This window comes from Cygnus atratus, chromosome 5 (assembly GCF_013377495.2).
Source record: "Cygnus atratus isolate AKBS03 ecotype Queensland, Australia chromosome 5, CAtr_DNAZoo_HiC_assembly, whole genome shotgun sequence".
Taxonomy (NCBI): Eukaryota; Metazoa; Chordata; class Aves; order Anseriformes; family Anatidae; genus Cygnus; species Cygnus atratus.
Genome location: NC_066366.1, coordinates 1,179,655 through 1,196,460, shown reverse-complemented (window position 1 = coordinate 1,196,460; position 16,806 = coordinate 1,179,655). Strand labels below are relative to the sequence as shown.

Sequence of the window (16,806 nt, the reverse complement as noted above, 5' to 3'; positions counted from 1 at the left end):
TTCTTGGCCACCTGAGCACACTGCTGGCTCATATTCAGCCGACTATCAACCAGTACTCCCAGGTCCTTCTCCGCCAGGCAGCTTTCCAGCCACTCATCTCCCAGCCTGTAGCGCTGCTTGGGGTTGTTGCGCCCCAGGTGCAGGACCCGGCACTTGGCCTTGTTGAACTTCATGCAGTTGACCTCAGCCCATCGGTCCAGGCTATCCAGATCTTCCTGCAGAGCCTTCTTTCCCTCAAGCAGATCGACACACGCACCTAACTTGGTGTCATCTGCAAACTTACTGAGGGTGCACTCGATCCCCTCATCCAGGTCATCGATAAAGATATTAAAGAGGACCGGCCCCAGCACTGAGCCCTGGGGGACTCCACTAGTAACCGGCCTCCAACTGGATTTGGCTCCATTCACCACAACTCTTTGGGCCCGGCCATCCAGCCAGTTTTTAACCCAACAAAGCGTACGCCAGTCCAAGCCACGAGCAGTCAGTTTCTCGAGGAGAATGTTGTGGGAAATGGTGTCAAAAGCCTTACTGAAGTCAAGGTAGACCACATCCACAGCCTTCCCCTCATCCACCAAGCGCGTCACTTGGTCATAGAAGGAGATCAGGTTCGTCAAGCAGGACCTACCTTTCATAAACCCATGCTGACTGGGCCTGATCGCCTGGTTGCCCTGCAGGTGCCCCGTGATGACACTCAAGATAATCTACTCCATGAGCTTCCCTGGCACCGAGGTCAAACTAACAGGCCTATAGTTCCCCGGGTCTACCCTCCGGCCCTTCTTGTAGATGGGCGTCACGTTTGCTAGCCGCCAGTCAACTGGAACCTCCCCTGATAGCCAGGACTGCCGAAAAATAATGGAAAGCGGCTTGGCCAGCTCCTCCGCCAGTTCGCTCAGTACCCTCGGGTGGATCCCATCCGGCCCCATCGACTTGCGTACATCCAAGTGTCGTAGCAGGTCGCCAACCATTTCTTCATGGATAGCGAGGGCCACATCCTGCTCCCCATCCCCTTCCACCAGCTCAGGGTACCAGGTATCCAGAGAACAACCGGTCTTGCCACTAAAGACTGAGGCAAAGAAAGCATTGAGCACCTCAGCCTTTTCCTCATCTTTTGTAACTAAGTTTCCCCCCGCATCCAGTAAAGGATGGAGATTCTCCTTAGCCCTCCTTTTTGCGTTGATGTATTTGTAAAAACATTTTTTGTTATCTTTAATGGCAGTAGCCAGATTGAGCTCCAGATGAGCTTTGGCCTTTCTAATTTTGTCCCTGCACAGCCTCGCAACATCCTTATAGTCCTCCTGAGTAGCCCGCCCTCTTTTCCAAAGATTATAAACCCTCCTTTTTCTCCTAAGCTCGAGCCACAACTCAACTTAGATTCACATCTACTGAATGTCTTGACTAGTCATGACTAGTTAGAAAAACCTCCACAGTGCAGCAGAGGACTTCAAAATAAAACTAAAAGAAAAGAAATTTACTTTGTTTAAATTCAGAAATACAACAGAAACTCAGCACAGATGTACAGCACTTGCATAGACAATTTCCTTTGATTTTATTCTCTCACATGCTTGCTTCAGGAATTGTAGTACTGCTGAGACTGTGACACATGACCATCTGGGAACTCCATCTTGAAGGTTTATTACTTTCAGGTATATTTGCATTTCCATATACAGAACATTTAGTGCTGCAGTTTCCGTGGTAAGCAGTTCCTGTTACCAAGCTGTCACTTGCACTGCTCACTGGATACTTTTGTATACTAAATACTATCTGTATTCTTCCCAGGTTAGAATTAGTCATTTTCCAGAGTAAAACCCTGTCATTATTAAAGTTTGCAGAGGTTTTGCTTCAGGTTTTCATGTCATATATACTTTATAATTACAGAACTTTATAGGCAAATACTATTCTTGGACTACTTTCACGGTCAGTAACATTATTTTTAATAAACTACACTATAGTAAATGAAATCTCTGACAGTTTTGGTAACCATGCATTTAGTATTTAAAAGCACCAGAGTTGCTTTTTCATAATATGAATACAATTACAGACATCTCATGTCTATGCTGTGATTTCATTTTTTTTTTAATGACTCGTGACTTAACAGCCAAGTTTACAACATGTTAATGGAGGATGAGTTAGTTCAAATGTTCATGGTGCAGACACAAGTGATAACAACCAAAGGAAAGTAGAGACCACCTTGCATCATTTTGCACTGGTCATTTCTGTCACTGACAGGTGAGTTTTTCTCTTTTTATAAAAGTCAGGGTTTTATTTACATTTCACTTTGAGTTTGTGTGTAATTGCTTTAACAGATGAGGGCTTTTTGCATGGTTATTCAGTGGATGGGGTAAGAGAAACAGGTTGGACTTTGCAGCTTTTGGTCCCTTGGAGAAAAAAAGGGAAGTTACTCTTGTGTTCCCACCCTGGGGCATGTGGTAGTATTTCCCCCTTTTAAACCAAGTTAAGCCCATTAAGCTGAAGAAAAGAATTTCTGATGTTTTAAGTGGACAGCATCAAAATCCTGAAATGAACTAGCCTACAGAAAGTAAAAACTTTCCTTAGCTGTAGATGTATTTCAAGTAACAAAGGCTATCACTTCAACTGATTTGTTTCTATCTTGTTGGTCGCTGTGTAGAGACTGACAGAAGCTCATGGAATTTTATCTAACCCAGCTATATCCTAAAAACGAAATTTCTTTCCTGAAACATTTTTAAACCTTCCAAAGTTAAATGGAGAAATACATGTAGCTTAACTCAAATATGTCTGATTCTTGAAAAATGACACTTTTCCTGGCACCAAATATCTTGAAGTAGTGGCTCCTCTGTTTGAAGGGTGACAGTAAATAATACCAGACAGAAAGAAGTCAGCATCTAGAATTTATATGAAGAGTCTGTATACTTTGACCTCATGCAAAAATTGTAGCATCAGTCCTGTCTGTGTTCATGAATAAATTTCAAAGTTCACAAAGTTCTGCAAGGAAAATCAAAACATGTCTCAGACCAGAACACTGTGCTCACACCCTAGACATTGCTCCTTTCTTACATTTTCACCACTTAATGTACTTGCAGTGCTAATTATGTTTTTTAAAGGAAAGGTAGAAATTGGGAGGTGGACATCAGAAGTAAGCATACATAAACATTTCTTACCATGAGTGCTTAACAGTTATTAAGAAGACTTTCCAGAGTAGGAACAACTAAATAAATAATGCTGTTTAAAAGGCAGAAAATTGGCTTCATGTCACACAGGACATTAATGCAAATTCAACTGTCCTAGCTGTGTTGGAAGGCTTACAGTGATTCGCATAGTGAGCTTCGACTCTCCTGTGACTAAGAACACTGCCAACTCTGTATTGTGCCCCTTTCACAAATCATGCTGTAAACCTTGGCAAGAAATGAAACAGTAAATACTATGATACGCAGAGGCGCATTGCTTGATTGTTCAAATGGTAAGATACCTCTCCCACTGCTTTCATTCACGAGGGCTTGCTTTCTGGGGCTTTCAGTCCTACTGTGAAAGCTCACACATAGTCTTGGACCTTACAGGTATCCACAGGCCAAGTAGAAGAGACTCGGTTTTTCTGAGCAGCTGCTTGTCATGTGGATGAGGCAGCAAAGTAAAACCAACTCTAAATCCATGTTGTTTGAATGACCTTCAAGTACAATAGAGAAACCTCCAGTGAATAGCTAAAAGAGCTATGCTAAGCTTCAGGCTGCTAGGCTATGAGGATAAGCCATCTTCATCACAAAAGGTAGATTATGTCACAGATTTTCCCTTGCATTTTCTGCCTGTCTTAGGAGCCTGTATTTTATCTGAAGTAGATTATCCTGTAAAGGTATCTGCAGGAGACAGACATAAAGAAAACTCACTCTGTCTTGCTATTTAGACTAATAATAAAACTAGGCACATCAGTCCCCCCTAATCAAAAGTCAGTAGATATTCTCAATAATACAGTTATTTCAGGACTCTTTTAAGTCAATTAATTTTACAACATCATTTTGATTGTTCTGAACCAACAACAGTTACTTCTTTTAATAGCTTCCTGATTTGCATATGAATAAAAACACTAAGATGATTACATTTACCTATTGTGCAATACACTGTTTAGTGATATGTATTATTTTGCACAGCTGATTCTTCCCAAAGCTCAAACACGTGTCAGTTCATGGGCACTCTAGGACCAGACAGCGCTCTCCTTCCCAGGGGACAATGGTCCACACTCATGACAGAAGGAAATGCTGTGCTTGGACATGGCCAAGGGGAGACACACTGCCACAATCCTTACCCACGCACCCACTCCAGACCATCAGGAAGGAGGGGAGCTACCCTCCTAATTCCCAGACAGCCAGCTGCAAGGCCCACACAGGCTGTGCAGAAGCTAATCAAAGAGACAATTCAATACTTGCATCGTCTCCACAACTAGCAGAAAACTAGTGTAAGTCATGGAACCAGCAACTTGTCTTGGGTAACCAATGTAACGAGTGACGGTAGGTTGTGGGGTTTGCAGTCTCCTGCTGTGGGTTTTGGAAACCTCACCTTTCTGTGGTAAACGGGTGCTGGCCTCACACATTTTTGAGGCTATTGGATTTCTTAGCAGAAGGGAGAGTCCTGCTACATTGAACTTCTGCTTAGAGTGAAATAACTACATGGAAAAAGCTATTTCACTGGGTAGGTTTCTCTCTATTGTAAATACTATGTTGGTCTGTGCCATTACCTAAGTAACTCATAAATTAAATATAGCAAAAACACGAAAGAGCATTTGCAGAGCTAAATTTAACTAAGCCACACGGATTTTACTTAGTTTTTCCTTAAAAACAAGCCCAGACTGGAGTAAAATGTCAGTAAACAAACTGCTTGTCCAGATCCTTCCTTGGTATGCGTCTGGAGAACAGAACTACAATTTCCTTTCCATTTTGAATTTAAAAGTTATTTTCCTCCTGCATGCTCTTTTCAAAAAACCACTGTTGTCATCCTCATAAGCAGAATCACAGGGGAACAATTTGTCAGAGAAACCCCAGCACAACTCACTCTATGATTTATATGTCACATTCACAGTGGGGAAGCAATTTGGCGAGTTAGAAATTACACTACTAGCTTCTTGGAAAATCCAGATGAAATCTCAGGGTCTTCTTCAAGCCAGCATAACCCTTTCCTTGTGAACTACACCATGCTAGTCCTAAAAGCAGGTACCAGAAAATTTTAATTTAAAAACGAAGAATTTGGGAGATGATTGGGAAAACTAAGATGACAGGCTACATCCTCATCTGAGATTCTGAATCAGACTAACGTACCTAATACAGCACTGAGCACAGTCTGACGTGTTATGATCTGAATGTAGAGTTTTATTGTAATTTTGTGCTTCATCGAAGAGAAGAAAAATGTTTTGAAGCTAGTGCAGAAAAACAATCTGAGCCCATGTAGACTCATCTGTTTTTGCATCAAAGGGAAATGCAAGGCATGTTCCCATAACTGAACCAGCTTTCCAGCTTTTATTTTACAAACCCGGAGAAGAAGTTCTTGCATTTTGTAAGATTAAAACTTCATGCATGCAGAACTGCTCCTAAACACCCTTTTCATATATATTAATGTAGGTTTTTCACTTGGTTGTTCTACCTTTAGACAAGAAGAGGTCAAATTCTGACATCTGTCTCTAAGCACTTCTCTTAAATCTTTCAGTTCTTCCGAAGCCTGTTTTTCTAAGGGATTCAGACAATCACAGAATCATCTAGGTTGGAAGAGGCCTCCAAGATCACCTAGTCCAACCTCTGACCTAACACTAACAAGTCCTCCACTAAACCATATCACTAAGCTCTACATCTAAATGTCTTTTGAAGACCTCCAGGGATGGTGACTCAACCACTTCCCTGGGCAGCACATTCCAATGCCTAACAACCCTTTTGGTAAAGAAATTCTTCCTAATATCCAACCTAAACCTCCCCTGGCGCAACTTTAGCCCATTCCCCCTCGTCCTGTCACCACGCACATGGGAGAATAGACCAACCCCCACCTCGCTACAGCCTCCTTTAAGGTACCTGTGGAGTGCGATAAGTTCGCCCCTGAGCCTCCCCTTCTCCAGGCTGAACAACCCCAGCTCCCTCAGCCGCTCCTCGTAAGACTTGTTCTCCAGACCCCTCACCAGCTTCGTTGCCCTTCTCTGGACTCGCTCGAGCACCTCCATGTCCTTCTTGTAGAGAGGGGCCCAAAACTGAACACAGTACTCGAGGTGCGGCCTCACCAGAGCCGAGTACAGGGGGACAATCACGTCCCTAGCCCTGCTGGCCACACTGTTTCCTATACAAGCCAGGATGCTGTTGGCCTTCTTGGCCACCTGAGCACACTGCTGGCTCATACTCAGCCGACTATCAACCAATACTCCCAGGTCCTTGGTCATTTCTTTGATGACTTCCATCCATCTTCACTTGTAATACAAAATGTTACCTATTCAGAGGAGACTGGTCTTTATTTACATTTTTTGATGCTTCCTTCACTCAACGATCAACTTAATGCTAATGAACTCACACTTCCTTGGATTTCAATATCTCAAAATATGTATATGAAATGTGTTCTCTCTTAATAAAACTATTACTGTCTTTACATTCTCTGCAGTACATGGGTCACCACACTCAGTTTCCTGGTTGTATAAAGTACCTCACTTCTGTAAAGCTGCTCTGCATTTAAAGCCTGATCCACATTTCATAGTTGTTAGCTCAGTAGCCTTTCCTTAGGCATAGATTGAGATCCTCAGGCCAGCCTTACTGCAATTAAAGCTTTAGTCATTGTCACTGAGCCTAAAGACTCAGCATTTATCCTTCACTATGAGTGTGGAAGCTTCATCCCAATTACTTTATTGTATTCACTACTGAAGTATAGCTGCTACTGATTTGGACTGAAGATGAAACACTTTTATGGGTTACTTCACTTGGCTAAAGTTCACAGGATCATAGAATAGTTTCGTTTGGAAGGGACCTTAAAGACCATCTAATTCCAACCCCTCTGCAATGAGCTGGGACACCTCCCACCAGAGCACATTGCTCAAAGCCCCATCTAGCCTGGCCTTAAACACTGCCAGGGATGGGGCATCCACAGCTTCTCTGGGCAACCTGTTCCAGTGCCTCACCACCCTCATAGGAAAGAATTTCTTCCTTATATCTAATAGTAAATCTCCCCTTTTTTAGTTTAAAGCCATTAACCCTTGTCCTATCACTACACTACCTGACAAAGAGTCCCTCTCCAGCTTTTCTGTAGGCCCCCTTAAGTACTGGAAGGCCACTGTAAGGTCTCCCTAGAGCCTTCTCTTCTCATGAGTTAACTCATTTCCTCATTAACTCAAAAATTTAATTCCTCGTTAACTCAAAAAGTTAACTAATTTCCTTAAGATGTACCTTGCTCACATTGATAAACTAAAAGCAGGTGTCAGAAATATCAGTGTCTTTTATATCCATCTCAGTTCCTGGGGAACTTTTAGTCTTTTGGGGAAGTGATGGTTACCTGAGACCATGGAGTGTTTTTCCTGATGGGAACTTTCCAAACTTACATTTGGAAGCCAGAAATGGGCATTCTGTAGCAAACAGTTAAACCATAATTATTCAGTATGCCTCCTATTGAAAGTGGGAAGTTAGGTACTTCAGAATATTAACTATGTATGTCACACATCTGGCAGAATAACATTTACCTCACTTGACAATTCACACTTAAATTTGCCTTGAGTGCTCAGGAAGGTCCCAATTCTCACAATGCATCATTATGCAAACACTTACAATTACCCCTGTGACTTACAATATTGAATTTAAAAATTTAGTCTAGGAAAAAAGCAATCTGATTACTTCAGAAATCCTAAAACCACCAAATTCATCGTGGCAAGAGAGAGTATAAGTTTGATGGTTATATCAGTTCAGTATGTGAGAGGACTTAGTGTCATGACGACATTGGAAACAAGTAAATAAGAACATGATTAGCCAATCGTTTTCATAATTCTGCCCAGCAACACTAAGTAATTATATGATGTTTATGTAACATTGACATAATACAATATGTTGAAGTCAGTTGTACCCATTGTATGATCATATCCTGAGAATTCGTTGCAGGCACAGTATGAGAAAGGGAACCTTTTTATTACATTCTGCTATGTTAATGCAATTGTATTTGTAAATTTCTATTTGAACAGCATGTGATTTTCTCCCTTGAATAAATTAAATATTTGAGGATTTGGTCCTATGCTAATATCAAATAGATGATCTGACTAAAACCCAAAAACTGATCTGAAATTCACAACTCTGATTTATCATCCTAGGCATGTTATCTCTTTCTTACTGAGTTCTGTCCCTGCCCTTCAGTCACACAGTTCTATTCTGAAAAGAAAGCAGCACAATCAATAAAAGTTCCAGGTTTAATGTGGTAACCTATGTCACTTTTTCCTAGGTTTTGAGAACCTTAAATGACATGTTATTTTAACAAATCTTCTGTGTTGTTAAGTTGTACTGCTATTTTTTCCTTCCAAAATTGATGTCATCAGCAAGTGAGTCATTTTGACCTCAAAATTTTAAGGCTAATTTCAGAATTTGAAAGGACTAAAAATATAAGATGAAAGGAATATGCATGCCGAACAAATCACTACATCTTTAGCATACCATGAGAAACAAAGCAAATGTTCACAATCAATGCAAAACAAATAACAAAGTTAAGACTGTAGTAACATCTGAATGATTTAAATGCATTCATCAGTTTTTTTGCTTGATTGCTATAAGCCTTTATGGACAGCCAGCTGAGCAGATATGCTTGGCATAACAGAGTTATGCCATCTCATTTGTTTAATCAACGTTTAATCTGAATATTTAATTGAAAATTCAGAACCAGAATCAAAATTCAAAGAACTACTAACTGTGATTGCCGCTTATTTGGCATGTTAATAGATCTATAGATTTAAGAACCAAAGAAGACGATTAGAGTGTTGTTTTTTTTTTACTGTAATCTTCGATATGCTACAGGCTGTATACTTCCACGTGCTTACCTCTAAGTCCTGTAACTGGTAATTCATTAAATTACAGTTTCCATAATGGTATCAGCCTTGATGACTCCACCAGCTACTGTCAATGCTTATGATAGCTTATCATCTGCTTTTAGATGGCTATGCACCATATTCCTAATTTGTATCTAACTGGCTGTTATTATTAGCCATTGGTTCTTGAAATAGGGCTAAATTAAAGTCTGTACTTACTAAAGTGTCATACTTCCTTCTTGGAAAAGTACTTCTACTCTCTAAATATGACCAGGTTTAGACTGAACTCAGCTCTTGGTAAGGGCTATTTGGATTGCTGATTTCCAAATAAATTGACAAACACAGCTCTTTTCTTGGCTTACAAATCAATGCTGATTTTTTTTTCCAGAGTTATTCATAAATATTCAATCATGTTTTTTTGTGAAGAAATAATTTCTGATATTTTTTCTGCTTCCTGATTGGACAAAGACAGCTAATGAACAGGAGGAAAACAAAACAAAAAAATCCCTGGTTCACAGAAAAACACTAGAAACAATCATTCCATAAACATTTTTGCAAAACACCCTACTCTGGAAATGGTGAACAATACAAGAGAGAAACTAGCTGAAACTGAATAGCTGATCAGAATTTGAATGAATGCTGTGAAAGTAATATGGCTCATGTAATTACCGAGGGAGTTACATATGCTTTCATGGGGACTGAATTTGGTTCATGAATTCCAAATGAGCCAGTGGATGACTTCAAATTAATGGAATGACATAATAAAATTATCAATAAAACTGAAGAAATTTTAAAGTGGAACTTCCATTAACTACCCTCAGTTAATCACATTCTGTCAAGAATTTGAGAAAGAAAAATCTGACCTCCAGAACTTTGAAGTAACAAATGATATAGTACAACATTAATCAAAAGAATGTTAAAATTGAGAACCATCTGACAATTACTAAAACATCAATCTCCAAGTGCTCTACATGTGTTATAATAACTATATTGGTTTTATGCTGAATTTATAGCATAAGTGACAATTGGTTTTTAAAACTGCAGATTGAAATGCCAATTTCCAATTGGAAGAGACATCTTTAAAACATGGATAACTCCAGTAATTGCTCCATAACAAGCAGACCTACAACTCTGATCTATTTAAAATTAATGGACTTACAAAATATGAAATACTCAAATTGCATCAGTTTGAGACACTGCAGGTACCCAACATGGCTGTTTTCTTTCTCCAAACGCCATTAATTAAAAACATTTTCACTTTACCAAACAAAAGACTTATCCTACTTTTTTGACTGGACTGTGTATTTTTGAAATTAAAATTAACTGAACTTTGGACATTTTTAAACCTATTCCACCCTGTAGAGAAAATGTTAATAGGAAATTGGAAGTTAATTTCATTTTTAAAAAATATTTCAACTCAGTACTAAAGCAACATATGGAATATCCACATACTGTGGTTATGCAGCCTCAGAAGCCTAAGTCTTTGTTAAAAGAAAAAAAAATGCTTGGACATTTGTGAGGTACCACTGAAATAATTAAGATTCTGACTTCTTACCTCCTCATGGGTCACATTGTGTCCAAGGCCAGAGACAGCAAGCTCCACTCCAGGGAAGGCAGGGTATACCTAGGGCCTGGTATCTCATGCCCAGCTGGGGGGTATTCTGCAAGGCAGCACTGAGTGCGAGTGCCACGCTGCATAGCACAGCTGGCCTATATGCAGCTGTTGCAGAGATCGCAAGGTGTTTATAACCATGGTTGATGGTCTCAAGCTTGTGAATACCACTTCACTGCTGCTGAGCTACAAGCTGTATTCCTTTCTGAAGATACTTCGTCCCTCTGTGGCAGTCCTCCATTGCTTTCAGCAGGTCGAGTACCCAACATGGAGAAACACCATGGTGCTCTATATAGAGTGCTTATTTGCTAAGAGCCAAAGTGAGATGTCTGACTGGACCAACTTCAGGCTTCTACATCAGGATGTTAGCCAACCATTGCAGAAGTCAGCAGCAGCTTCAAAAACACAACAGCCAGTATATTCAGGGGATGTTAGCTCTAAGCTTTTTGATATCAGCTCACTGGGTATATGCAATAAACTACTGTAAGCCTATGCAACTGAACCAAATCAAGTATGAAAAGCAGCGTTAGCTTTCACCGGCTTAGTGTTCAACATGAAAAGCACAGAATATGAATTTAAAATCCAGTGCCAGATTTATCATCTAGGAGCTCAGCGATATTTCATATGTTTTCAAATATTTTGATGCTTTAACCTGTTGAAATCCTCTCGGCCAAAAGAATCCATACAAAAAATTATATGCTACAATACAAGAAAAAAAATTGCTTGAAAATGCATGTACGTTTTTATATCCCAAAAAAGAACAGTTTTGATCTCTTGTATAATATTCAGGCTAACAACTATAATCTCTTATAAATTAAAACAGTACATGAGAGCTTGAAGTGCTCTGATAATTTAAAATTCTTGAGCACTGCACCTGTTCACAACAGTTTGTTTCAATGACATTTTCAGTGTGGGTTTTGTAGTACAGATACTTGAGGAAATTGTAAACTAGAGAGGAAAGTTCTTAGAGTGACCACAACAAGCTTAGTAAGTGTGATTTGAATTCTATAAAATGCAATGTTTTGACAAGATATTAAACAGCCTGAAAACCAATTCCTTTGATATTCTGCTTACCCTATTTTCCTGCATCAGCCTCACCCACTTTATAAAATACTGAATAAGTTCTTTCCAGTTAAACTATAGAGACAGTAACTGTATGTCCATCTCCTCCTATATCAATAATGCTAACATAGGATTTAGTCGTATAGAAGGGCAATAGAATTCAACATGAAGCGGATAACCCTAGGGCTAAGAAATACAAAAATTAAAATTATTTTATTTTTGAAACACACATCATCTATGGCACAGTCCATATTCATTATGTTTGATAAATTAGTAAAATGAAGAGACAGGTTTGACTCTGGTTCTACTACTATAAAGACGAGTTTAGTTGGTCAGTTGAAAAATACAGTCTACGAATCACTCACAGTCTATTTGTTGAGACAATGAACATAGTTATCAGAGCCATATGTGTAGTTTACAAGCTAATAATGCAATACTAGTGATCCTCACCTGCAAATGGACAACTCTCTTCAGTTTAAGGGAATCTCCTCTACATGGAAATAGATACTGCATTTGAATGAGATAGGCAATACAGAAAACCCGGTAACAGGTCACATAATCTGTATCAACAGAAAGCCTCTTGAATCAAACCACTGCTAGCACAAAAATAATTTACTCATGGCAAATGGTTCAACATAAAATCTGCTCCAAAACTAGAATCAGATTAACAGATTCTCTTTCTGAAACTATGCACTGAAGTGAATGAGAATTTTGCCAGAATCAAACTTAAAAACATACAATAGGAAATTCTATATTCTTTACATTCTAAATTCCACAGAACATCTGTGCACCTGTTCCATAGTCTAAAGAGGCTGCAGCTTTGAAAAGGTCTTCCATGGGTTTAGCTTCTCAGGCACACATCAGAAAAAATGCAAAACACCGAATTTTGCTTCCATTGCTATCAAGGTCACAGTTTCTATTAACTTTTCTATGATCAAACCAGGATTTATGCACTGAAAGAAATCAAGAGAAATATAAATAGCCTCAGTAAGCTACTCAGCAGGAGTACGTTATATAAGATATTAATTGTCAGAGCAATTAGGCCTTTTAAAGAATATAGTTAAAATAAAAATTAGAATTCATAAATGCTTATAATCATCCTTGCTAGGCAGTTTCACGAAATCTACAAGTCACCTTATCTTCTATTAACTGAATTTTTACTAAGCTGAAAAACCTTAGATTAAAAAACAGCTATTCTAGTTCCTCTAACATTTACTGCACAAATACCCTTGTTCCCAGGAAGCATGTCGCATGTGCATGAAGTAGCGTTAGCACCAGCGCTTAGATCATTCCACAAGCCTTAGTGAACAAGATAAAGGAAAATGAGCCTAAGTTTGTGCTCTGTCAAATGCAGTCTCAGGCAGAACACTAAGCACAGACCCCTGTGCAGGGACATTTGATCTGTAGAGTCTGCAGACAGAGACTACAAGGAAAAAGGCTGCACAGCTGTGAGAATCTCAGGTGGCCATGCTACAAAGTACATAGGGCTTAACTCGGTGCCCAGCAGTGTGACCTGATTGCTGAAGCCCAGTTGTCATGTCTGTCCTCCTGAAAGAATCAGGCTGACCTGCTAAGCTGCCACTCTCTTGATGCAGCTGCTTCACTTTGTATGAATACTGATGTACTCACTTTGGCTGTATGAAGAGAGGAAAAACCTACTCTCTTCTCTACTGCACAATGTGACTTTTCACTGCTAAGTATTTGGGCCAAGATGTAATTGGATGCTTTGCACAATTCAGTTTTTGTATAGCACTCTGTTTTTCTGCACACATAATTATTAACAAAATAATTATCATAAACCACATAATTGCTAAATTCAACATATTAGCAGGTCCTTAAAAAGGAAAGGTACTATACAGAGCGGATGCGAGATCAATTGTCTTGTACACAGATGTTGAATATGTCTAACATTTACCTTGAAGACAAACATAAGCAGCCATCCTTAGGTAGCAAGTGACTGACAGCTGTTAAAACAGCTGCTCTGCTGCTTTTTCTTTCTTAGAAAAAACTCCCTGGAAGTGTTTATTGTAGATGTTTCATCTTCAGGGCAGTGATTTTTCAAGTTTGAAGGGTCAGTCAGTGATCCAGATCAGCAGGCTTTTTCTCTGTTCATTATTTCCTGAAATGTGCTAGTATCAGTGGCTGCTAGATGTGGGGCCATCTGGTTGATGATATTCTTACACAAAGCCTTGCTTTGCAACACTTAGGTGTTTCACACACTCACATAAAAACACGGTCCTACTTCTACATAGCAAAAAAAAAAAATATATATATATATATATGAAGTGCAAGTATTTCATTATAGTTTCTAAGAATGCTGTATTTTGGGTCTAGAATAATTATTATTTCTCTGAGTCTAATTTCCAGCTGCAGAAGAAAAAGAACATGTATTCATCCATAAGCCATCTAGAGATCTGGGTCATCACAGCTATATGCTGTTCTCAAACTTCAGAAATTCCCTTATCTAATACTTTTCTTGACAGCAGTATTGTGGTGCACTGTTGGCAGCAGAATCAAGACTGTCAGGGGAAAGCAGCATTAGTATTCAGTACTTCCATGATTTTATTTTTAAAGCAAACGGAAAGGTGCCATGGGAAGTCTGAACTGTAGGGAAGGATATAATGACATTTTATCTGTTAATTTCTCATTATAGTATGGTTTATAATGGTTCTTGGTCAGAGTACTTCAGATACACAGAAAGGCACTCCTAAGAGGGCTTGCGCTTCTGCTTCCAAATTCTCTAAATGGTCATTCTAACAAAGCGCATGGTTATTCTCCCAGCATTCCTAGCACAGATGATTGTCCAACACAATGCAAATCTTACTAGACAGGAATCTGAAGAAAAATTTTCACACTAACAGACTTAGTACAATTAAGGTTCTATTAAAACTCAATTTTGAGATGCTTATATTTGTAATGTCTCAATAACCTGAAGATCACATTAGTTTTGCTCTGGAGATGTCTAAATTACTCATTGAAAATAAACTATCAGATTTCTTTCTCTTTCTTTCTTTTGTATTTATTTAATTATTTATTTATTTTTCCCTCCAACATATTTGCCAAGAGATTTTAATTATTTTGGTAATTATTTGATGAATATCTATGAATGGTTCCCTCTCCAGGGGTTTACAAATTGGGGTTCACCAAATAACTGGCGTTTGTGACCAATCCTGTATTTTTTTACTGAGTAAAAATGCCTTCAGTGATAGCTGTTTTTACTCAGATGTGTTCTTGTTTACAAATTATAAGTATCTGTCTACAAAAACCACCATGCTAAGAAATTACACTGAAGAAAAATTACTTTTTATGAGAATATACATGAATAACATTTAGAAAGGAGGACTCATAAATCATACAAGGAGCTTTTAGAAGCTCAAGAGAGTTCTTGTAACTGCTGCTTCCAGTACTTCACATGCTGTGCTTAGAATGCAACATGAAGCTTTCAGGTCAGAGCCTAAGGCAGTGTAAGCTGGCACAACTCTGCTTATTGGCATGGCTTTCTTACATCGCTTTCAGTAGAGAAGCAATAATTCATAGGATAGGGCTGTAGTCATTTGTTTCTGAGTGTCGGTTCTGCAATCTATTGCAAGAACATGAAAGGATATGAATGGGTGGGTGTCCCTTCTCACCTGCATTTTTTTTCTAGTACTTCTCCCACCCAATCTAGTCTTCTGACACTGGTCCTCAACTTGAGTTCCTCGCAATCTAACTGTTTTATATTGACTTTCACATCCCTGGATGGGATTCCTGGTTTAACTGCTTATCAATTGAGAAAGATATGAGCCAGAAGCAACTGAACAAGGGAAGACACAGAACTGCCCATTTTCCCCTCAGTCCCAAGCACTTTTCAATGTAAATCTGGACTTAAAACTTATCACTTCGTTGACTGATGGTACTTGTTTATTATCCAACAGTTATAAAGATTCTAATAATGTGGTTTTTCATTTAAAGCAAAGAATCTTCCAAATACTCAGGAGAAGATTTAATGCAAGTGACATACTGTCACCAGTCTGCCTTTAAGATTACAGGCCTGACTAAACAGTGGTCTTAAACAACACCAAACATTCAGGCTCAGACAGTTCTCAGAATTAGGAAGAGAACTCACTTGAGCCTGGGGCATGTACTTACTGCAGCTACAAGCAATCAACTTTTGCATGCAAAACTGGGACACTGCTGGAAATGGAGCTCTTTAAGGTCTAAACGTATGACTGAAGAGTGGCTTTGCTCCTTCAAGTTCAAGAATTAAAACAGTATCTTAACGCTTTTATGCATGAAGCACTTAAAAAAATAAATCCCACAACCCCACAGAAACTTTATGTTTTGTACTGTTCTGCCACAACTTCTGTTCTGTCTTCCCTTCTTTTCCTTTACATTTCTCTCCTGTCACCTTCTCCCTTACTTCCCAGTCTACCCCATCTCCCAGTTTTCCAGTTTCCCTCTACCATCACATGGAAGGGGGTCTGCTTCTTCACATCCCCCCAGGCTGTCTGTATCCAGTGCACCCTCTTTGGCCAACAACTGCAGGCCATTGTGCTTTGCCTCTGAGCTGTTTTCACGCAACTAAAGCAACATTTTTACCACCACTGAACAGTATAGTAGGAACCTGTTTTAACTACTGCTGTAAACTATATTACTCTGTTCTCAATATTGTCTGCAAAAGATGAAGTATGGATTTTATGGCAGGTACACAGTTACCTTTTTTCTTCAGTGATTTCTTTCTTGAATGAAACATGCTAAAAGAAAACTATCCATATATACAATTCTGAAACGATTACTTGATGTCAAATAGCTCGTCTAAGCTATTTCCCACACAGAAAGCTAAGAATCCAAAAACATTTGAAAGAGGGTAGTGGTGAAAAAAGAAAAAAAAAAGTTACTCAGCTTAGAAGAGAGGCTATAGCAATAACTACAAACAGCAGCTTAAGCTGCACAGGAGGGAATAGATCTTGGCAGCCAGATCTAGCTCTGAAACAGTAAGTGGTACAGCTGTGACAGCAAAGCTTTGCACCAGAGCTAATACCAGCTTCACCAAAACCTTCAGTCATACAAACCTGAACCGTAAGACTAAACTTTTTGACTAACCTGTTTCTATAAGGACTGACAAGTGAGCAAAGTAATCCCCTTTCATTTCCCCTAGCATTTCACCATT

The 16,806-nt window shown here is 39.2% G+C and overlaps 1 protein-coding gene across 15 annotated transcripts in view; it reads right to left on the bottom strand.

Annotated features, from left to right (window-relative positions):
- GALNT18 (polypeptide N-acetylgalactosaminyltransferase 18) overlaps positions 1-16,806 on the bottom strand; it is a 312,077-nt gene that overhangs the window by 27,936 nt on the left and 267,335 nt on the right. The window contains exon 11 of one of the 15 annotated variants that reach the window (XM_035550292.2): positions 11,846-12,610. The exons of the other annotated variants lie outside the window; for them this stretch is intronic. Within the exon in view, the coding sequence (XP_035406185.1) occupies positions 12,518-12,610 (93 nt within the window). The 3' untranslated portion in view covers positions 11,846-12,517. Of the gene's footprint in view, positions 1-11,845; positions 12,611-16,806 lie in introns of those variants that run through there. 15 annotated transcript variants of the gene reach the window in all.